Source organism: Pantherophis guttatus, chromosome 1 (assembly GCF_059756535.1).
Source record: "Pantherophis guttatus breed Tessera chromosome 1, ASM5975653v1, whole genome shotgun sequence".
In the NCBI taxonomy this organism is placed as follows: domain Eukaryota; kingdom Metazoa; phylum Chordata; class Lepidosauria; order Squamata; family Colubridae; genus Pantherophis; species Pantherophis guttatus.
The window spans coordinates 106,413,261-106,437,529 of NC_142063.1; the positions used below are offsets into that span (position 1 = coordinate 106,413,261).

The following is a 24,269-nucleotide window of genomic DNA, read 5'->3' on the forward strand; positions in this document are numbered from 1 at the left end:
TGCCCGAACGTGACACTATTGGCTGGGATGTCGTTGGAGTGTACCCTCAACCAGTTTGCGTTTTCGTGGAAACTGGCTGATCTGGAAACCACAAAACGGTTATTGTTGTCGACAAATCTGTAGCCCTTTGTGCCCGGTTCGTAACCCACGAACCTTAACCTTTTTGATAATTTTTCCCCTTTTCTTCTTAGCTGTCTGGGAATGTGGACATCAGCTGGGGCGCCGAATATGTGTAAATGTGCGATGTTGGGCTTTCTGTTGTATAGCATCTCGTATGGTGTCTTATTGATAGAGCTTGACCACAGTCTATTCAGGGTGTAATTAGCGTAGTGTATTGCCTCTGACCAGAAATGCTGCCCCATCCCAGCATCCTCCAGGGCGCATCTCATCATGGTTTGCAACACTCCGTTCTTTCTCTCTGAGACTCCATTTTGAAAGGGAGAGAAAGGTGAAGAGGTGTAATGCGCTATGCCCTGCTCCCTCAGCCACCTTGTGAATTCTTTGGCCATGAATTCTGACCCCCTATCAGTCATTATCTGCCTTATTTTCATGTTATGTTGCATATCTACTCTTCTGTGGAATTCCTTAAACCTTTGGAACACTTCGTTTTTGTGTCTGAGGGAGTAGACATACCCGTATCTGGTGTAGTCATCTACAATCGTGAGGAAGAATCGCTTCCTATGTCCTACAGAGGGTTTCATGGGCCCTACCAAGTCCATATGCACCAATTGGAAGGGGTATTCCGTGGTTCGTTTGGATCCCCTGGGGATGGCCTTAACCTTGATCTTGGAACGCTTACAAACTGAACACTCTAAGTAGTTTTCGCAGTTCTTTACTTTGAGACCTTCGGTACATTCCGTCATTTTCTTTACAATGGGGAAGCTTATGTGTCCCAGTCTCCTGTGTAGGAGGTGGGCGCAGTTATCATGTAATGGTTTGCCGATAGATACAGACTTGTTTGTCTTCTCATGGCTACACCCTGCCTCCTGCTGCACCCCCTCTGTTTCTGGATACTTATCTACCTCGTGGTTTGTGCTGGCATCAATGCCTTCTTCCTCCCTTGCGTTGGGTGTGAAGTAGGGAAGCCCCTCGTGTATGGTTACCTTTCCTATCTCTTTCCCTTGCTTGATCAAGTGTGCCTTTCCATCTTTAAATTTTATTTCTATATTTGTGTCTCGTGTCAGCTTTGTGATGGCTAGCACGTTGTGGGGGATTTCTGGTACGTACAGTACTCCTTTTAGGTCCCCTACCTGTGTGATGTGTACGTTTCCCTTCCCCACTACTTTGACCTTGCTTTGGTTTGCTACCTTTACTTCTGAGTCTATTTCTGTGAGTGAATCTAGCAGCTCTGGGTTACAAGTAGTGTGACTTGTGGCCCCTGAATCCAGGAGCCATGTGTTTCTCTCTGCCTTATGTTTGTCATTTGGGTCATCGTGCCTGATCCCATACATGGAGCCAGAGTTACTGTCCCTGGAGTGGTCTCTGCGCTCATGGTGTTTCCTGGGGTTGGGTGACCACCCTCGCCCTCTTTCCTTTGGGTGCCTGCGTTCGGGTGACCTTCCCCCTCTACTGTCGTGCTGTCCCCTATCCCTATGGTTCCTGGGGCAATCCTTCTTTAAGTGGTTCCTTGATCCACAAGAATAACATTCTGAGGTATCCCTGGCCCTATCCTGGAAATCCACCCTTTTTGTGGGTCTAGGGTCCCCTTTGGCTAGTTGGCGTTCCCTCCTCAGAGTGTCCTCTGCAACGAGCTGACTGGTCAGTGCGCTTAGTGTGAGGTATTGCAAGTTGAGGCTATTTAGTTGGGTCATGAAGATGTCCCAGCTGCTATCAAGAGAGTTTATGATTATGCTTATCATGCTCTCTTCAGTGATGATTTCCCCCCTCTGCATGAGTTCTGCCCTTGCAGCATTCATCTTTAAGATGTGCTCACTCATGGGGACCCCTGCCTTATGCTTGGTGGAGTGGAACTCCCTAGATAGTCTAGTGGTGGTGGCTCTGCTTTGACTATAAAACAGGTTACATAGTTTTTGCATAATATCATAAACAGTTAGATTGTCCTCAATAGATGGATACATAGCAGATGGAATGGAGGTTAACATGATACAAAATGCCCTGTGATGAATGCAGTCAATTTCCAATGACCAGGGCTTTTGGGGAGGTCTGTTAGCTAGGAACAGTGCATTCTCTCTCATGAGAGCAACCCTTAATTGTTGGCTCCATTCTATAATATTACCCCCATCTAACTGCAGTTTTGGCAAATTGGCATAATTTGCCCCAGAAATGTTAGTAAGGTTACTTACTGGGGGGAGCTGTCCATGGTCCAAGTTGTGATTAAACTCACAATAAGGCTTTGGGATGTCTGTGGCCATTCTGTACTTGCTTGGATCTATGCAATTTGCTTCTCTTATTACAGGCAGGTACTGGGCATGCGCGAAGCTCATTCCGCGCTGGAGTCCATCGGGTGAGGTTCCTGTTGCTGGAGCTCCCAGGCCTAGGCCTAGGCCTGTCGGTGGGAGGCTGGACCCGCCCCCGGTGGGTCCGAAGATCCCCCCTGAGGCTGGACACCACTGCTGGACGGCCGGATCCCCGGCGAAGAAGGGGAGAAGGTGAGGGGGCGACGCGGTCGTAAGTCGAGGACTTTCGCGGGTCGGCGGCGCGGCAGCAGCGGAGGTCGTAGGTCGAGGATTCCCTGCACCCAGCGGCTCGGCGGCGATGGCGGCGACGGCGGCTGATCCTCCCTCGTGGTCGCTGGTCCCTGGTCGTGTGGACTGGCCTGATGGGTGTCGTGGCGTTGGTGAGTAGCCGGTTCTTCTTCTCTGCCTCGGGCCTCGCGTTGCCGGTGTAGCGGGTGGTGAGTTCGAATCCTGCGGTTGATTTTTCCTGCAGGTGGGCGGTCTTTTGTGCCGGTTGTTGGTGTGCGCGGTGTTTTTAGTTGGCTGTGACTCGGTTGCCCGGTCTTTGTTGGTTGTCCTGGCCTTCTTGTGCCCTCCAGGATTTCTCTTTGATTTTTTGAGTGCCGCAGGGGGCTCGAAAGCGGAGCCTAGGGCAGCGGTGATGGTCTCGATTGCCTTTTGCAATTCGAGATCAGTAGGCGTTTTTCTTTTTGTTATTGCGATCTCTTCGTGGTCGCTCTCAGAGCTGGGTTCTTCGTAGTCGCTTTCTGAGCTCCCCTCGTCTGTTTCGGGGTTCGGGCATTTTCGCGCCAAGGGATTCAAATCCTGGCTTCCCATTGGCTGGTGCTCGTCCCAAGATGGCCGCCGGGAAGTGGGCACGGAAATGGATTCTGCCGGCTCAGGATCATCGGGTTGGGGTGGCTTACCCTTTTTTGCTGGCTTTTCTTTCTCGGTTGTTTTTGGGGCCTCGATCGCTGCTTCTTGTTGTTCGAAGAGGCTTTGAAGGTCCGCGATGAGGTTTTCTTTGTCGCTGTTTCCCTCCATCAGTTTCAGGATGGAGAGTTTGAATTTTTTCATTTTTTGTGCTGTTTCTTCTTCCGGGGCGGTGATCTCCTTGGATGGCCCCTCTTCATCTGATTGTGAGTCCAGGCTGGAGTCCTGCTCGCTTCCAGCTTCTGTCTCCTCCATGGCTGTGGCTTTGGTGGGAAGCTTCTCAGCCATCTTCTTGGTAAGAGCTCTGGTCTGTGCTCTGTTTGCTTCTTCTGGGTAGGTGTTGGGTTCAGTCATTGTCTGGAGTTATGGGCAACCATCCTCTGCTACCAATTTGTTAGAAACTGGATCTAGCCCAATAACTCAAAGACATAGCCCAATCCTTTTCAGTAGTTTTATTGTTGATCAGTTGGTACTGGAGGTCACTGACCTTGTACCTTTCTCTTTCAGGTATACATCTGGAATGTGCTGTGGACCATGCGGTTGGACCTTTTGTACCCAGGAGGAGGGGTTAAGAGGTAAGGAGTGGTTATGAGGATTATGGGATATGTGGTTAGTTAACCCTTGAGGGTCCGGGGGATCAGGGAGACATGGCAGTTAGGCATTTTATCATGACAGAATGTGCAGAAGATGACCAGATTGAGTCTGAGGGAGGGGCCAAACGCATCATAAGTCACGAGTTATTATCTCACATGGCCACAAAAGATCCAGTCCAGCCCATCTTGAATTCCTCTCTTATTTTCTGCTCATCTCCTTTAACCGCCAGTTGGTCAGATTTTTGTAGAGAGCTTAAACTTGCAATAAATCTTTATACTCATTTGAAAAGCCTGACTCTCCTGACTTCCTGGCACTTGATAGGATCCACTGAGGATTTGTGATCCAGGCAGGAAGTTTATTTATTACTTATTTAATTTATATGGTCACCCAGCTCAAAAAAAAAAAAAAAGTGTTCCCGGATGGCATACAATCAACAAACAAGTAAACAATAACAACCAGTTCAGTTTTTTAAAAATTGTTGTTTGAAAATCCAAATTTATATTATTCCTCCTCCAGGCAGGAACTTCAATTAACTTGACTGCAATGCCCAAAGGTAGAACCAGGTTTATGAAGTTTTTCGAAAGGCCAGTGGGGTTGGGGCCAAACATATGAGGGAATGAGGGAAGAAAGACCATTCCAGGTCACAGACACTCCAGTGGAACAAAGACTGTCTTCTGATTCCCACCAGAGTATGTTGTTTTAAAGAAGGGATCTGAAGCATGTCTACCCTACTAAAGGATATGGGACTGGCAGATACTATTGGCAGACCTACAAAGTTGAGTTAGAAGATCTCTAAGGTCCTCTCCAATCTCATGATTCAATAAATTCAGCTGCCCACTTCCACACCAAGATTCTTTTCTCCCAAATTTCATGCTATAGTTTGTAGTTTTGATATTTCTTGGTGCTTTCCCATCTAAGTATTAACCAGATCTAAACTCTGCTCAGCATTCAAAGATCAGCCAAAATCAGTTAGGTTTTGCTATCTGCTGTGACTTCACCAAAAATAGAATTAATCTATTAAATAGGATCTGGTTTGCTGCAGTTGTAAACATATAAATTACAAAGTGAGTATCTAGAATGTGCTTCCTCACCACTAAATAATAATAAAGGCTGTATAGGATTTTTGTTGAACTGTAGTATATACGAGCAGAATTTTATCCCTTGGCATTTGTCTGAAGAAAATCCTTCCTCATATCCACTATCAGCTTTGAAGTTTTGGAGGGGAGAGGGAGAGATACCTCCCATTGATGCCCCCAGATTAAAAAAAAAAACCATCCATAATTATTTCTAATGTACTTTGTGTTATGTCTTCATTTGCCTTTACCAAATACATTGGCTGTAACACAAAGGACTGATTCAGTCAAGAAACACCAGGAAGCACAGGTTGAAGCTTCAAAAAAAGAAAGAAAGAAAGACTCAGTTTTTGCCTTAAGGAACTTGAATATCTGGCCATCTAGTAACAGAGATTTATTTGAGGGTTGCTTTAGGATGATTGGCTGTGCTCACTTCCTGGATGCTATTCCCAAAGTTAAATGAACTGGATTATTTTGCAAACTGTCAGGTTCATAGCTCTGTTCCATTGATGGTTCATAGACAATAGCTTTTTCCTACTATGGTTTATTCCTGAAAGATCTAGTATTTTCAAACTAAAGTTAGCACCCATCACTCCTAGAAGAATGAAATATTTTAGGAAATATTAAAAAGGAAGAATATTATATTTCCCCTAAAAGAGAAAGAGAAATCTTAAGGAAGACAGAAACTCAGAGCTTCAGCTCCCTACCCCCAGCAGATATTTGGTGCCCATTGAGAAGGACTGGGCCGACCTATCTACAAAACAAAAGACCTTCAGATCCAGGATGATGGGATTGAGACATGACCCTCCAGGACATAATAGGATTATCTAGCAATAGCGCTCACTGCATTGCAAAATCACCTGAGGATGTTGCATCACCCCCCAGGTTCAACCAAACTTGATTCAGACAAACATGCATAGCCCCATGGGAGTCTGACAGCAACCAATAGAATACATGCTCCAGTTCAAAGCCCAGAGAGGGTATAAATAACTCTCACTCTCCACTCCATGTGGTCAGCCGCCCAGGACCTCAAACCAGTGGTGGGATTCAGGTAATTTAACAACCGGTTCTCTGCCCTAATGATTTCTTCCAACAACCAGTGTGCCAAGCTGCTCAGAAAGTTAACAACTGGTTCTCCCTAAGTGGTATGAACTCAGGGGTGAAATGCTCCCAGTTCAGACCAGATTGCCTGATCCGGTAGCGATGGCGGCGGGTGGTTCGGAGAACTGGTAGCAAAAATCCCCGCGCCCTCCCCCACCATGCCCAGCTGAGCCACATGATCATCAGAGGCTTTTTTTTTTACTTTTAAAAGCATTTTTTCTACAACCTCTTCCGACGAAAAAATACTTTTAAAAGTAAAAAAAAAAAAAGCCTCTGATGATTGCACCGCTCAGCTGGGATCGTCAGAGGCTTTTCAAAGCATTTTTTAAAAAGCCTCTCTGACGATCCCAGCTGAGTTGTCTGATCGGCAGAGGCTTTTCAAAGCATTAGAAAAAATGCTTTGAAAAGTTTAAAAAAAAAAAGTTGGCCACGCCCACCCAGTCACATTACCCCCTCCCCCCCACCAAGCCATGCCCACAGAACTGGTAGTAACAAATTTTACATTTCACCCCTGTGCGAACTGGCTGAATTCCACCGCTGCCTCAAGCCCATGTGGTCCTGTCCACCAATAAACCATCTTTCCAATCAGCCTCCATGTTTCCAGTGTCTTTCTTTCCCCTTGGAACTGAACCAGATGGATATTTCTTCCATCAAACCTTAATCCTAATTAAAGAAGTGAAGCAGATTGTAGGACACAGAATGCTTCTATTTATGTGAAGTTGATCAGGCTACATGATGGAACCATCATCTTTTCTGCGATGACCTACCTAACGGGTGTATTCTAGGAGAAAACTGGAGCGCGTGTGTGGTGGCACAGTATAGCTGAGCTCAGCTAGCCTCACAGAGGTCACAGATATCATAGATGCTATTTTAAGAGATACAGTATTTCTGAGGCACAATGGAATATAGAGGAAAAAAGGAAATTTAAAGCACAGCTGATCTAACCAGAGTGGAAAAGCAAAATAGAACCTGAGACTGATGATAATAAGCTGCCCGTATCCCTGTGGGGTTCTTGGCGCTCTCAGAGTTTAATTGTTTTCTTGTAGACATTTCATTACCCAACTCTGTAAAATCACCAATACTAGAAGAGAGTCGGGTTCCTGTATTTTAACTATGAGATCTTATGTAATTTGTTAGGTTTACTTCATGAGTCATTTTACTCCTAAACAAACATCTTAGTTTTTCTTATGCATCCTCATAACTCGGTATTATTACTATGCTATCCTAAGAGACAGAGGGGAAATGAAGTTCCTGAATATCCTATTTGTGCTTCTCTGAATTCATTTATCTAATACTGGATATTGTTGGCATAGTTTCTTTCACTTTGACACAGGAAACATGCAAAACTGTAATGTAAGACTTAACACAGGTTTAGCATTCTGAAATTTCTCCCCATCCATTCTGTAAAGCAGGGGTGTCAAACTCACATCGCCATGGCGGCATCATATGATGTATCAGGACTCCCCCCCCTTCGCTAAACCGGGCGTGGGCCAGAGGTGGTATTCAGCAGGTTCTGACCAGTTCTGGAGAACTGGTAACGAAAATTTTGAGTAGTTCGGAGAACTGGTAAATACCACCTCTGACTTCCCCCATCCCCATCTATTCTCTGCCTCCTGAGTCCCAGCTGATTGGGAGGAAATGGGGGTTTTGCAGTAACCTTCCCCTGGAGTGGGGTGGGAATGGAAATTTTACAGTATTCTTCGCCTGCCATGCTCACTAAGCCACACCCACCACACCACGCCCACCAAGCCATGCCATGCCATGCCCACCAAGCCACACCTACAGAACCGGTAGTAAAAAAAATTGAGCCATACCACTGATGTGGGCGTGGCCAGCATGTGACGCATCCGGCCTGTGGGCCAGGAGTTTGACAGCCCTGCTGTAAAGCAAGGAAAAGCCAGAAAATCAGATTCTTCTCGTATATCTAATATGACTGTATATATCATATATCTCATTGTTCCCTCCAAGTGATGCTTTCCTTCCCAAAAGAATATAAATTCCCATCCCAAGGTGATATGTTGTACCGAGTCTTTCTTAGAATCTCACTAACTTCATATGGAGAAAATGTGGTCTATGTAATTGATGTCTTAAATTGGGTAATCCATAATAATGTAAAACAGAATTATTGCTTTTATTAATATGTTGGAATACAAATGCTGATTTTTACCTTTGTGATCTTCCTGTTATCAAATGGCTTTTCGGTACCAAGTCTGAAGCATCATCTTCTATCAAACCTGGATGGATTGCATTTAAAATATAATTGCATCATAAAAATGTCTCACTTTTAAGCAATATCTTATAATATGCCTCTGTTGGAGGTCAGATTATTAACCATGGCTGCATTGCCCTCTAGTGTCAGTTTAGCATGTGATGAAAACATTTAGTAAAGGGCTGTTTAACATTTTATCTGCATGCCTTATGATGCAGGAGTGGCATTGGTCAAGGACTTCATCAAGTTCTATTATTTTAAGAATGAATTGTCCATGTTCAGGTTTGTCTTAAATTATGTCTTAAAACTGTATTCCAAGTTATATCTGCTTTCAAATTGTTTGCAAGTTTAAAAAGTCAGGATCAGAGATTTTGCACTTCTTTCAAGAAATGAAATATATTTTCCTTTTTAAAAAATTAGACACATAACTTGTTTGTGGGTTTCACAGGGTTTGTTTGTTTATTTTTTGGATTGGACTGCTTTTTCAATTCCTGTGATAAGGATTTGTGCTAGAACGCTATATGTTTAATTCATACATTGTACAACTTCTATATTGTAATCTTTTTGACAGTAAAAGAGATGTGCAAGTTCAATATAGAAATACAGGTAGTCCTCAACCTACGACTACAATTGAGCCTGAAATTTATGTTGCTAACGAGAGAAATTTGTTAAGTGAGTTTTGCCTCGTTTTACAAACTTTCTCAGCACATTTGTTAAGTGAATCACTGGAGTTCTTAAATTACAAACATGATTGTTAAGTGAATCTGGTTTTCCCATTGATTTTGCTTGTCAGAAGGTCACAAAAGGAAATCACATGAGTCTGGGACACTGCAACCATCATAAATGTGGCCTTGATAATACAGTGGTCTAAGCACCCTGTTATTAACACAGCTGCCTGCAATTACTGCTGGTTCGAATCTCTCCAAGGCTCAAGGTTGACTCAGCCTTCCATCCTTTCTAAGGTAGGTGAAATGAGGACCCAGTTTGTGGGGGCAATAAGCTGACTTTGTATAAATGTACAAAAGTATGAAGGCTATTGCTTAATGCATTGTAAGCCGCCCTGAGTCTCCGGAGAAGGGCGGCATATAAATCAAATTTTTTTAAAAAAATGTGAGTCAGTTGTAAACTATCCGAATGTAAATCACATGACCATGGAGATGCTGCAATGGTCATAAATATGAAAAACAGTCATAAGTCATTCTTTTTAGTGCCGTTGTAACTTCAAACTTGAACTATTGTAAGTCGAGGATTACCTGTACTCAACTAGTAAAAATAATCCTTCATATTCTTTTTCCTGCTTAACTTTTACCAATGTAACACAGAAAATTGTCTTGTGTTGTGTCAAACTATTAGTCCATCTGGTTTACTGTTAGGGAAGACATAGTTGGGATATCTTCCAACCCTGTCTATTGAACAACATTACATATAAAGAAGATCAAATTAATGACAAGAGATAGAACAACTAGACTTAGAATTGACAATGGAGTTATTGAAGTGGTGAACAACTTCTGCCTTCTGGGATCAAACATCAACAAAAGAGGACCAAGCAGTCAAGAAATACACCATAGCACTTGGTAGAGCAGCCAGGAAGACCTTGGCAACTTTTATACCTACAGAGATCAGTATTGTGCAAGCCATGGTATTTCTTGGGATACTCTATGGAAGTGAAAACTGGACTTTTAAAAAGCAGGATAGGAAGAGTATTGATGCCTTTGAACTTTGGAATCAAAAAAAGACTCCTGAGAATACTGTGGACAGCCAAGAAAACAAACGATGGATCATCAAACAAATCAACCCAAAGTTTTCTCTTGAGCATAAATAACCAAGTTCAATTTATCTTATTTCAGACACATTATGCCAGAGGTCTTCCAACTTGGCAGCTTTAAGACTTGTGGACTTCAACTCCCAGAATTCTCCAGCATAGCTGGCTGGAGAATTCTGGGAGTTGAAGTCCACAAGTCTTAAAGCTGCCAAGTTGGAAGACTTCTGCATTGTGCGAAGACCTGGCCCTCTGGAAAGGGCTCCACCTGCTGGAAAAGGCAGAAGAGAAGACAAGGGCAACCAATAGTAAGGCACACAATCTCAGTTATAGCGACAATGAGTGCACCATTAGGAGACTTGAAAGAATGGGTTAAGGCTAAATCATCATGAATTTCATCCATTGTCCCCTAATATATATTCAGCATATAGGTTGAATAAGGAGAGAGTATGCAGTCTTATTGCACTTCTTTGCTGAACTGGAGCCATTTCTGTTTTGCAAAGTTCTCTCCATACAGTGGCAATGAAGGATATTGTACAATAGTTTATACACTTTGTTAAGCCCCCTTTTTATATTGGAATGTAGGTTAACCTATTCCAGCAATTGGCCACTGTGCCATTATTCAGAGTTGCTAGAATAGCTTGGTTAGAATCTTGACCGGTTCTTCTTCTGCTGCTTGCCATATTTCAGTGAGTATTCCATCAGTTCCTATAACCTTCTAACTTGGCAATGACTAGAAGGTAGATTTAATTTCATCTTTTAGTACTAGACATTCCTGTAAGTGAAAAAGATCTTCTAATCTAAGGTATCTTAGATATTGATATCTCTACTGTGTAATGTTCATTATATTCCTTCCATCTTCCTCTGGTCTCCTTAGAATTTGCTACTACTTGTCCATTGGCATCTTTTAGTTCAAGGCTGGAACTTTTTCTGAGTTCAGAGATCTTTTGAAAGACTTCTGTTTTCCATGTCTGTTTTCATCTTCAATGTCTTTAGAGATGTTGCTGTAATACAGTTTCTTGTTTCTTTTAACAGCTCTCTGAAACCCCTTAAGTTCCTTTCTGAGGTTTTGGTTTTTCTTGGCTTTGACTTTTCTTCTCTTCTTGGCAATTCCCATGGTTCTGACAGGTTTGCTTTTTTTTCTTTTCTTTTTTGACAGTCTCTTTTCACATTCATTCTTAAAAACTTCTTTGAGTTCGGTACCTAACATTACATATAATCACGGCGGCTAGGTTAGCCCTAGCACAAGTCTGGAAAACAGATCAATTGCCAACAGAGCAGCAAATAATTCAAAAAATTTATACATGTGCAGAAATGGATAGACTAACGTTGAAATTGAAAGACAAGGAAGACTCACGGTACTTTAAGGTATGGGATAGTTGGTATGAGTGGATAAACCAACGGAAAAGTTAAAATTTAGTAAGAAATTAAAAGTAATAATTATACACCGTCATTAAGATAAAAGAGGAAATAAGTCACTGTGTATATTTGTACTTATATATATTACATATATACTGTATAGTTTGTTTGTTGTGATTAGTTTTGTTGATTTTATTTTAAGGTTGTGAATGTTTTATATAATTTTATCTTTTTAAATTTAATAAAGTTTGTTTTTTAAAACCAAAAAACAACAACAACCCTTCTTTGAGTTCATTTTAGAATTCCTCTGGTTCTCTATCAATGAAGTGCAAGACTTCAGAGCTATTCTTAATGTTCTCTTTGAAAATGGTGGATATATGTTCTTTAGCTTAACCTGGAATTTGCACATAAGCAATTTGTGATCAGTTCCTGGCCATGCCTTGCTGCTATAATTGAGCTCTTCCTCCTCCTCTTAGCAACAATATAATCAATTTGATTTCTATGTATTAAATTTAGTGATGTCCATATCTAGAGGCATCATTTTGGTTGTTCAAAGATCTTGTTAGCTATGAAGAAATCTTTGCAGTGGCAGAAATGGATAAGTCAGCCTCCTGCTTCATTTTGATTTCCTAAACCACACAATCCAACTATATTTTCCTCTTTCATATTTCCAACTTTGGCACTCCAGTTTCCAATCACAAACAGCACATCTTGCTTGCATGTTCTATTGATTTCACTGATGTAGAAGAAAAAGAGGTTGATTACTTCTACATTGATTGATCATCATATGAAAGGATCGTCCACAAAGTTGAATCAATATTATTTCATCACTGATTGTGTTGTAGCCTAATACTGTTCTTGCTATATCCTTTCTCACCATAAAAGCAAGACGGTTTCTTCTTTGTTTTTCATGTGCTGGGTAATAAAGAGTGTAATCTTCTGACTGAAAGTGTCCCATCTCAGTCCCTCTCAATTTGCTGGTGCCTAATATGTCAATTTGTAATCGTTTCATTTCATCTTTCACCGTACTGAGCTTTCCTATAATTCTTACATTTCATGTTCCTAGTATAATTCTGTCTTTGCTGCTTCAGATTTTCTTTTCCTGTGTGGCAGCTTCAGTCCCTAGATGTCCCGAAGGTTTTAATCTAGCCATGTCATAACCACTGAGCCGTGGTGGTGCAGTAGTTAGAATGCAATACTGCAGGCTAACTCACTGCTTACTCCAGGAGTTCGACTCTGAGTGGTTCAAGGTTGACTCAGCCTTCCATCCCTCCGAGGTCAGTAAAATGAGGACCCAGATTGTTGTAGTGCTGTGAAGCACTATGAAATGGTAAGTCTGAGTGCTATTGCTACTAGTGAAAGATCCACTGCTCTTCCTCAGTAGCATATGAGCACCATCCAACCGGAGGGCCCATCATTTGGCACTATATTATCAATCACCTTCAATGAGACAGGTGATCATATAAAATTGATTAATGGAATAAAATTTCTATCCATATGGTTTTCTTGTTAAAATACAGGAGGGATTTATCTCTGACTTCCCATGCAATATGAATTGAAGCCTTTGCCATTATCACTAAAGAGACCCAGTGGTGGCACAGTGGTTAGAGTGCAGTACTGCAGGCTACGTCTGCTGATCACCAGTTGCCAGCAGTTTGGCAGATTGAATCCCACTGGGCTCAAGGTTGACTCAGCCTTCCATCCTTCCGAGGTCGGTAAAATGAGGACCTAGATTGTTGGAGGCAATATGGTGACTCTGTAAACTGCTTAGAGAGGGCTGTAAAGCACTATGAAGCGGTATATAAGTCTAAGTGCTATTGCTATTGCTATTGCTAAAGTGATCATCTGCCTCTGGCATCTTCCTATATCAATGCTGCTCAATGTTGGTGCCTGCTTACTTTAGCTGGGCATCTGGGATGATCTTCATTGAGAGTATGTACAGGTAGTCCTTGCTTAATGACTGGTCGCTTAGCAATTGTTTGAGATTATAATAGATTCCCCAAAAGGTATTTACGACACAATTTTGCAGTTCCATCAATCACATCCTCCAACCTGATCATGTGATCAGATTTTGGATGCTTGGCAATTGGCTCACATTTGGCTCACGTTTACAGAGTTTGCAGTAGCTTCCAGTCACATGATGACAATTTTTGATGTTTTTTGTTGGTTTTTTTGGCATTTATTTCCAGTTTTCAGGGAAAAAATGCCAATTGAGTAAAATAGATTTGCTTAATGAATGTAGGGTGTTCACTGAATGAATCCTGCAAACAGTCACATGGTTACCCATTTAATAACTGTAATGACTTACAGCTGTAATTCTGGCTCAATTATAGCTGTAAATTGAGCATTACTTGTACTCTTGGAATACATTCCTTGTGTTCTTTGCTTGTCTCTCTCAGGAACAACCCCGTCCCCTACCCACCACTCCAATGAGGCAGCACAGAAGTTGGGGGGATGATGGTAATTTCCATATTAAGCAATGCAAAATAGAATTATTAATGAGACAATAGGAATAATGTTGTTATGTGAACAAATGTGTTCTTTGGCTACTTAAAGAATGTTACTAATGAAGTTAAATGAGATACTGATGTGTTATGTTATTGTGCAGTTGACACACATACAAGAAGCATATCCCTTGCAAAATGTTGTAAATTTTATTAATCATTTAGCTGTTGTTGAGCAACAAATAACAACTATAAAAAAGATGAAAATTTCCCTCAACCAGGCATTAGTTGACAGACAGTAGAGCATTTATTCAGAAGAAAATATCCCTGAAAATATATTTTTCTGGAAACAAATAAATAGTAATTAGATGTTTGAAAACAATTCACTAACTTAGAAGAGAAATTCTAAGTTATATTACTGTTATTTATTACTTTGGTTTACAAAAATTCTCCAATTACCTTTTGGTGTGCATATACTTATGTTAGTTCATTCTGTAAACAATTACAAAAATAATCTCGATCCTCATACAACTACTATGCTGATGGTATCATGTAAACAGTCTTCTTCAGCAGCAGCCACACTTCATGTTTTTTTTCCTTCTTGCAATAGTAATAAATCTACAAAGAATCTCACATCATTATATAGCCTGTCTCATATTTGGAAAGAATAGGGGGAAAAAATGAAGTTTGTAGAAAAAGGAATTTGGAAGCACAGTAAGAAAAATTATGTCAGAGAACTGAGAGCTATGCTTCCCATTTTAGCAAATACCAACCAATGTTTTTGTCACATGCAACAGAGATGAATTGGATCAAAATCCTACTCAGTTTCCAGATATTGTCTGGCTTCTGTCAGCTAGTGCTAAAAACTCCACCAGTCTTAATTAAAATAGTACTACCTGTCACTTAATGCAGGAATTGTCACTTCTCAAGAGAAGATCCCAAACCAAACCAATACATCTTTTTTATTTCTTCACCCCCAACTCCAATTATTGACACCAAGCCTCTTCCCCTCCATCTCCAAGTTTGTTTGTTAAAAAAAAAAAAAAAAAAACCCTCATATAGTCTCAGTTGAGTCTGCACCCCAAAAAAAAGTCAGGACATTTCAAAATGCTTGGTATGCAGAAGAGAAAATCTTTCCTTGAAGAGTAGATAGAGGAAATATTTGGTTGAATGTTGCTTGAGCATAACTTTTACATTTTATTACATTTTAATTTTTATTCAATTCTGGGTCACTTTTTGGAAATGTTTAGACTGGTCCTGAGCGTCCCTTTCATTCCTGCTGCAGTTTTTATTCTTACTGCTTCTTCTGCTGCTCCTCCTGCTGCTGCTGCTGCTGCTGCTGCTGCTCCTGCTGCTGTGGTGGGAAGCTGGACAATTTTTGTGGAGCAGGTGTGGGCCAAATGTTGCATTCACTCTTGACACACTCACACTTGTCAACATAGAGGTAAGAATAATCCATGGTTAAACCATCGGGGCAAATCAAGGTCACTTGCTTCTTCGTAGTCTTTTGCTCTTGACAACAGGTGCATGTATGATTCATCATGTTTGCCTTATATGAATACCTGAATGGTGAAAGCAAATTGAGATTGAGATGAGCTGCTGCAGGATGAAGTCTGCGACCCTTCACCAACCATTATTTGGTTTCATCAGATTTTTGTCTTTTCAATGCCATTTTGCATAGTGTTGGACAGTCAAAACATTATAACCAACAGTAGGGGTCCCCAACTTTGACAACTCTATGACTTGTGGATTCAGCTCCCAGAATTCCTCACACAGCATGAAGGGCTGAGGAATTCTGGGATTTGAAGTCCACAAGTCTTAAAGTTGCCAACATTGGAGACCCCTGACCTATGGTATCTCTATCAATGGAATCAGTTTTGAGGTCCTTACAGTTGATGGGCCATTTTAGCATTTTTCTTCCCTCCTCCTTGTTATTTGTTGGCACTCTCTCCTCTCACTCACCTGCTTGCTTCTACCTTTCCTTTGATATCTGCCAGACACCACATCTCCCATTTGTTGATCATCTGCCAATTTTTTCCCTCAAGGAATGGGAGCTAGGCCTGCACCCCGATCCATCTAAAACAACCTTAAATAGAATTTCATCTTCATTTGGAATAATTTAAGATGCTGGGCAATGCACCAGCAATGGAATTGAGTCTTAGCTGAACTTCCATTTCAAATGTTGAAAGTTGAAATTAAAATGGCATCTGGACTACTTTGCAGATATCCTAAGAACCAGATCTTGGATAGTTTCTTTGCATTTATATCTCGTGGCATATGAAGATTTTTTAAACAGTTGTTTCACAATGAGCTACCGAAGATGCAATAAAATTCAAGGTTACTTACTTTGAAAAACTGTCACATTGGCCTTCACAGTATGTTACTTCAATAGGTGAAGAAGATTCACAGCCATTGTATTTTATTGTTTTGGTGATGTTTATTGGTGCACAGAATTCTATCCCTTGAGAGCGGAAGAAAAGAGAAACAGTAAAAAAAAAAAATCCTTGAGTCTCTGATCACAAACATAAAACAAACAAACAAAAAATAAAAGAAAGCGTACACGTACAGGTAGTCCTCAACTTATGACCACAATTGAGCCCAAACTTTCTGTTGCTAAGCAAGACAGTTGTAATTTTGCCCCACTTTACAATCTTTCTTTCCACAGTTATTAAGTGAATCACTGCAGTTTTTAAGTTAGTAACACAGTTGTTAAGTGAATCTGGCTTCCCTATTGACATTGCTTGTCAGAAGGTCACAAAAGGTGATCACAGGACCTCAACTGTCATAAATATGAACCAACTGCTAAGTGTCCTAATTTTGATCATGTGATGCTGTAACAGTCGTAAATGTGAAAAATGGTCATAAGTCACCTTTTCAGTGCTGTTTTAACTTTGAACAGTCACTAAATTAACTGCTGTAAGTCAAGGATTACCTGTATAATGTGTGCATGTATGTGACAAGTGATGATAACCATGTCAATTTGCTTCTGTAGAGAATTGTGTGGCTATAAATCCTAGCAACTTTGCCCACCAACTATAATAAGTGGGCTTGAATAGAATTGAAGTCCAGTGATGTCTGAAAGGCTATGGTACAATTTATAGCAACACACAAAAAATGGCTTTATCGCTAATACAAATCTGAATTTTTTTATTTATGCTAATATAATTTGCATAACTTACTTGGAGGTTCGCATTTCTTGCAACACCCATCATCAGCGGGTTTCACATATTCCTATAAAAATAAAATATTTCAGACTTTAATTTATGATGTTAAAACCATCATTTCTCCCCATAGGTGTATCATATAGGATTAGAATTAGAATTCTTTATTGGCCAAGTGTGATTAGACACACAAGGAATTTGTCTCTGGTGCATAAACTCTCAGTGTACATGCAGCTATAGTGATAGATCTTTATCATAGTCATTGTAAAAATACATTCATCATAAAACATTAAATACAACGCCTTAGTGATAGTCATGGATACTGAATAAGCAATCAACAGAAATCATGCTAGGATACTAAGTAAACAATACAAATCATAAGATGCAAGCAACAAAGTTATAGCCATAAGAAGATAAGGAGATAGGAAATAGGGAAGATGAGAATAATGGAGTTAATGCTGCCTTTCTGGATAGTTTGACAATGTTGTGGGAATTAGTTGTTTAGCAGGGTGATGGCATAGGGAGAAAATTGTCCTTGTGTTTAGTTGCTCTGACATGAGATGCCCTATAGCATTGTTTTGAGGGTAGAAGTTGAAACAATTTATGTCTAGGATGTGAGGGGATCTATAGATATTTTCACAGCCCTCTTTTTGTCTTGTGCAGTATACAGATCCTTAATGGAAGGCAGGCTGGTAGTAACTGTTTTTTCTGCAGTTCTAATTATCTGTTTAAGTCTATGTTTGTCTTGATTGGTTGCAGAGCCAAACCAGACAGTTATAGAGGTTCAGAGGACAGACTCAATAATTCCTCTGTAGAACTGTGTCAGCAGCTCCTTGGGCAGCCTGAGCTTTTTGAGTTGGCTCAGGAAGAACCTTCTTTGTTGTGCTTTTTTAATGACATATTTGATGTTAGGTATTCATTTTAAGTTTTGAGATATTGTAGAACCTAGAAACTTGAAGGTTGCTACTGCGTTGTCTAGCATTGTGACTGGTGGTAATGTAGGAGGACTTCTCCTAAAATCTACTATCATTTCTACAGTTTTAAGTGTGTTCAGTTCAAGACTGTTCCAGCTGCATCAGAAGGCTAGTTGTTCAACTTCCCATCTGTATGCAGATCTGTCGTTGTCTCAAATCATAATCATAATGATAAGTTTATTTGTCAAGCATATATAAGATAACAGGTAAAAGTATAAACATAATTTGAATACATGAAAAGAGTAAGTAAAAAGGAATATTAGGACAGGGACAGTAGGCATGCTGGTGCACTTATGCACGCCCCTTACAGACCTCTTAGGAATGGGATAAGGTCAACAGTAGACAGTTTAAGGTTAAAGTTTGGGGAGTTTGGGGAAGAAACTACAGAGTCAGGTAGTGCATTCCAGACATTGACTACTCTGTTACTGAAGTTGTATTTTCTGCAGTCTAATTTGGAACAGTTTACCTCGAGTTTGTATCTATTATTTGCTTGTATATTGTTGTGGTTGAAGCTAAAGTAGTCATTGACAGGAAGGACATTGTGGCAGATAATTTTATGTACTATGCTTAGGTCAGACTGAAGTTGGAGTAGTTCTAGTTGGCGTAGTGAGACCAATCACTGTTGGTCTGCAAACTTCAGTACTTTAATATGTAAATGTGGAATAATATGTATCAATGGTTGGAGAAGAGGAGGAATGTCTCGATAAAGAAATATTGATAAGTTGAGAGTTGGAAAATTATTATGTTAGTATTATGTGATAGGTAGGAATTGTAATGGTATTGAAAGTAATTTTTACAGACGAAGAGATTTATGTGTCTGAATTTTGATAGACTGTACATATTTATATATCAAATATGAATTGTATTTGTTGCAAAGTAAAATTTGATGGAAATGTTTGAACCAGAAAAGTCGCACTATGTCCAATGTTTTTAACTGTATATTTAATAAAAAACTTTTAAAAAAACTTTTTTAAAAAAGAGAGAGAGATCCTTTGAGATGCAGTCATTGGTATAGAGAGAGAAGAGAAGTAGAGAGAGGGCACACAGCCCTGGGGGCCCCTGTGCTAATTGCACAAGTATCTGAGGTGATTCTGCCTAGCTTCACCTGCTGCTTTCTGTCTGTTAGAAAGCTTATGATCCAGTTATAAGTGTGGTCAGGCATGGCTAACTGGTTTAATTTAGCTAGAAGAATAGAACTTCAATACAAACAAAAGCCAAACAACAATATTTGGGCAAGAGTCCTAAAAGAATATTATATATCTTGATGCATCTACTTCTTCTATAAATATTATATATGAAACAACAACAGAAGCATTCTCACTAATTCTCTATCTCAGTATTCACTTTGCTTTGAATATATAGTCTCCTTTAGTGCGCTAAAGCTGAGTACTACTAACAATGGCAGCCAATTATTTTACAGTTTTATAGAGCTGTTTAGATCACATTGTATTTTAGCAACAGAATGTCAGATGATGGCTGAAGCTTTTGCTTAAAGTCAACTGATACAGTTCTGTTGTAAACCTTCCATAATAAACCCAATTAATTCCAACTTAATCTTTTGATAAAACCCACTTTCATCACATAGAACCAAATATGAAAAAACAAAGACTGTTCAATCAGTGAAACTTACAGGCGGGCAGGTTGGATCCCATTGAAGGCAAGTTTTCTTGATAGTGACAGTAATATATTGGTTGTCAATAAGATCACATTCGTATGAAGTACAATTGTTTCCTGGTGGGTACCAAATTTCTCCTGGCTGAAAATAGCGACAATTGTAGTTATTTATTTATTTTAGAAGATAACATAAAAATAATTCATGATCATCAATTCCTTAATTTCTCAGAGAACAGAAGTGGGAATGGGGTGGAGGCTGGCATGCAGTTCAATTAGAGGTGTCCTCAAAATGTGAAACAATAGAAGTGAAAATTTTGGATGGCTGAGGGATACAGCAACTGGATGGGTCCTAGCATTCCTCAACTTATGCTGAATGTGATTTGTTAAATTGGCGCATATGTAGTTTGATGATAACAGTTGACTTGGCATTCCCACCAACAATGGAAGCTTGGTCTGGGGTTAAGTTATGGTTGCCCATCCAGGGAATCCTGAAAAAGGGATGTACCCAATCCAAACTCACTACAGGTAGTTCTCAATTTACAGCTGGGCACTTAGTGACCATTCAAAGTTACAATGCACTCTCAAAAGCTACTAATGATTGGCATTCAAAGTTACAATGGCTGGGCCTCCCCCGCAATTATATGACTGCACTTCAGGTGTTTGGCAACTGGCCTACATACATGGCCATTTGCAGCATCCTGCACTCATGTGACTGCATTTTATGATGGTTTTGCCAAAAGCTGGCATTTATTTCTATTTTTTCGGCAAAAAAATGGTGCATAGCAAACAACTGGTTCGCTAATGATCCTGGTGTTTGCTTAGCAACTGCCACAAAAAAAGATTATAAAATCCACAAGAGTGGATTAAATGTGAATTTGTTGAACAGTGGAGTTAGCAAAATTGTAAGTTACCTTGATCACTTGGGTAGGAGAGGAACCCAATGTCAGAACACAAGCAATCTGCATACATTGGCCACAGCATTGTCCAGGTACTTCCTGGTATTTGTGACCCTGTAGTTCAGAAAAATGGGGAAAAAAATCATAAAATCGTAAATCTTTTTTTTTAATAAATAGTGAGTAGATGGATAGATTCAGAGAGTTTGAAAGCCATGGATTTTTCTTGTTTTTAAAAAAGAACAATGGGGCTTACCAGAGGGCATCTTTGGTCACATGTTTTAGAAACACACTCCACGTTGTTTTCTAGATCTTCTTTTTCAGAGCATTTGCATGATTCGCATAATCCTCTTGGTACGACTGCCCCAGGCTGAAGAAAGAGAAAAGTGAAAAGTAATAAATAATTCTAACCTAATTTCATACCTGGAACTACTACAATCAATCTGCTTGTGATCTGCTCCTCAGAAAGAGCCATCATGCTTGATACTTCTGTTTTAATCTTTAAGATGTCAGGTGAAGATCTTTTTTTTATTATTATTTTTTAAAAAGTTCTCATTTTTATTATGGTCTTCCTGTGATTTTGAGTGCTTTTTTATAACTGCTTTTGTTCTTGTTCTTAATACTGATAAATGATTTCATCCTGGTGTACGTTGTGGTTTTTGCTTAACCATGGATTGCATAATGTTTTTAATTTCGTGGTATTTCTACAAGGGAACTCCATTTGTTGAACAAGATAGAAACATGAAATAAATAATGATAAGGTTGAGAACAAATGCAAATAAGAGCAAGCTTTTGTATTTTCAAAAAGGAAGAATTTTACCATTGTCATCCCTGAAAATCTTTAGCAAACTAGAGAAGCAAAAATGGTCTCCTATAGGAAAATCACTGTTAACATTGGACTTGAATTAGTTGTTTAAGTGGTGCTATTCTTTATTTTAATGAAAATTACTTACACTGTAGAATTTTCCATCGACAACACAGCCTGGTACTTTCACTGTGGGACACAAAGATAATATTATAATTAATCTTAGCATTTGTTCTCAACAGATCAAATTAACCGAGAAGGAAAAATGACATAAAATGATACAATTTGCTCTTTAAAGATTTCCTTTTAAGAGTGTGTGCAGTACACTCTGTGCAGTACACAGAAAAAAGTGTTTATTTAGCACATAGTATGGAGTAGGAAACTTGAGTAATTTAATCTTTGGGAATTCTAAAGCATTAGGTCTTACCCAATGCATCTCTCAAATAGAGTTTTCCCCGGTGGGCGCCATATATGCTGGGCTGTGATACTGACTATTTCAAGCAAGTATGGCTTAAGCAATTTTGCAAGATATGTTTCAGACCCCTGTTGAAATTTACCTATTTGCATTTTTCTTACTGTTACACAACAATATGCAGTGGGATCCAATGACAATGAAAACGAATGCTTCATTTAGAAGAACAGTTATTTCTATGACACGAATGATAATGCATTGAATTGCAAATGTTAATGTTGATAAAGTGTTTTAAAAAATAGAGATTAAGCAGAGATGGGGTAGAACATATTTTTACAGATTGGGAATAGACTACTTTTATCTGTATGTATTTTGTACAAATAGCATCTTTGACAGAAACGTTCAGTAACGTTGCTAGAATCACCTTCAGCAAGGTCAGTCAATTTATTTGGGACAGTCCTTGTGTGATTTAAAGGTGGAAGAAACAACCAGTCCAGGGCTGGATTTTAATTATCTTTACTACTGGTTCACAATGGGAGCATGTGTGCGTGCTCACTTTGCTCATGTACACATCCTTCTGTGCATGCGTAGATAATTAAATATGACATCAGGGTGGGTGGACAGAGCCTCCCGCCACTTTTACTACCAGTTCTCAAGAACCGGACAGAACTGGGAGCAACCCACCACTGAACCAGTCCCTTTAAAACTGTATGCTGCTAACAAGGTAATAGCAGAAATGACATGTATAAGGAATTAAAAATGCCCATCCTCAGAGCAAGAGTAGATCAAATATCAGCTTACACCAGGAAATACAAAAAGCCCACAAAAAGAGATCTCCTCTGAAATGGCTGTCCATGAGAGAGGATGAATATACTTTCTGCGTTTTTGCAGGCAGTAGAATATGGGGGTAGGGGAGAATATTAAAGCAACACAGCAATTGTTTTTTTAAATGGCCCAATTCTTACCACAAGTGGTGTTAATGCAGCAATCTCCGGGCAAGTTTTCCTTCTTTAATTCATATCCCAGTGGACAGGTTTCAACAGACCCGGGACAGTGAGAAGTGTTGCACACTACAGAATGAAAAATAAAAAGGTGGAAGAGCAATGGGTGGATTAATACATTTTAATATTTATTAGCATCACTTTGTCTACACTTTATCTTGAGCAAATCAAAGAGTGGATTAAGTTATAGTGAATCCAGTACATTGTGTATTTAAGCATAAATTTTACCTGTGGTCTTTATAATTTCTGATGCAATGGTTTAACTTCATTTTTATCAAAACAGAATTGTCAGTGAGTTGCTCAACAGCATAGCTCTATCCTCTAAGTATTAGCTTTTGATCTTGTAGAGACTAGAAAGTGCATCTATAGGGTCCTTGGTGGTCTCTGAACTTGGGGTTTTTCTTACAGAGGTTTCAGTATCAAATAGTTAACATCAACAGTATACTGAGGAAGTTACTTAGTTTGGTAAAAAAACACCAAACTTAAAGAGCACCAAGGACCCTACAGTCAAATCCGGAGCTAAATATATTCTCTTCTAAAGTACTCCTATATTATTTTATTATTTTATTTGTTACTAAGTTTATTTTCCTGCCCATCTCATTTCAAAGCAAATATTTGTAAAGCAGACAGATTAACTTCTCTAATAGATGATTTTATAATACAGAGCCTTGGTTAAACTGAAGCAGCCACTGTAATCTAACAAATGGGAGTTTCCAAAATGAAAACTGGCATGCTAGCTTGGGTCATTTACAGTACAATATTGGTGAAAATTATACTTACCACACTGTTTTTGAGGGCAGCACTTTTCTTCAGGGGTTAATATTGTGATGGGTACAAACCCTTCAAAAGAACATTCCACAGGAGTAGCTTTGGTAGGACATGGTTCTTCAATACATTGTACCATAAGAGAATATTCCTCACAAATACATTTCTGGCAGTTGCTAATCCAAGTTTCTCCAGGCTGTGAAAAGAGATATTTTTAAATATATTATATCTATCTATCTATCTATCTATCTATCTATCTATCTATCTATCTATCTATCTATGTATCTATGTATCTATGTATCTATGTATCTATGTATCTATGTATCTATCTATCTATCTATCTATCTATCTATCTATCTATCTATCTATCTATCTATCTATCTATCTATCTATCTATCTATCTATCTATCTATCTATCTATCTATCTATCTACCCTGTTTCCCCCAAAATAAGACATCCCCTGATAATAAGCCCAATCGGGCTTTTGAGCACATGGCAATAAGGCCAAGCGCTTATTTCAGGGTTCAAAAAAAATATAAGACAGGGTCTTATTTTGGGGAAAACACGGTATCTATCTATCTATCTATCTATCTATCTATCTATCTATCTATCTATCTATCTATCTATCTATCTATCTATCTATCATCGATCTTCTATCTATCTATCTTTAAATATATATGTACCCATACCTATACATATATGCTGTACATATACATGCATATATAGACATGCATACATACAGTATAAATTTCTGTGTTGTGCTTAAGCACCTCCAT

The 24,269-nt window shown here is 39.5% G+C and overlaps 1 protein-coding gene across 1 annotated transcript in view; it reads right to left on the reverse strand.

Moving 5' to 3' along the window:
* Window positions 1-14,055: 14,055 nt before the first annotated feature.
* MUC5AC (mucin 5AC, oligomeric mucus/gel-forming) overlaps window positions 14,056-24,269 on the reverse strand; it is a 75,417-nt gene continuing 65,203 nt past the window's right edge. The window contains exons 41-49 of the mRNA XM_087880386.1: window positions 23,509-23,689; window positions 22,693-22,797; window positions 21,464-21,504; window positions 20,767-20,880; window positions 20,529-20,627; window positions 19,634-19,759; window positions 17,048-17,099; window positions 16,215-16,329; window positions 14,056-15,430 (exon numbers count right to left, since the gene is read on the reverse strand). Of these exons, the coding sequence (XP_087736512.1) occupies window positions 15,163-15,430; window positions 16,215-16,329; window positions 17,048-17,099; window positions 19,634-19,759; window positions 20,529-20,627; window positions 20,767-20,880; window positions 21,464-21,504; window positions 22,693-22,797; window positions 23,509-23,689 (1,101 nt within the window). The 3' untranslated portion in view covers window positions 14,056-15,162. The remainder of the gene's footprint in view (window positions 15,431-16,214; window positions 16,330-17,047; window positions 17,100-19,633; window positions 19,760-20,528; window positions 20,628-20,766; window positions 20,881-21,463; window positions 21,505-22,692; window positions 22,798-23,508; window positions 23,690-24,269) is intronic.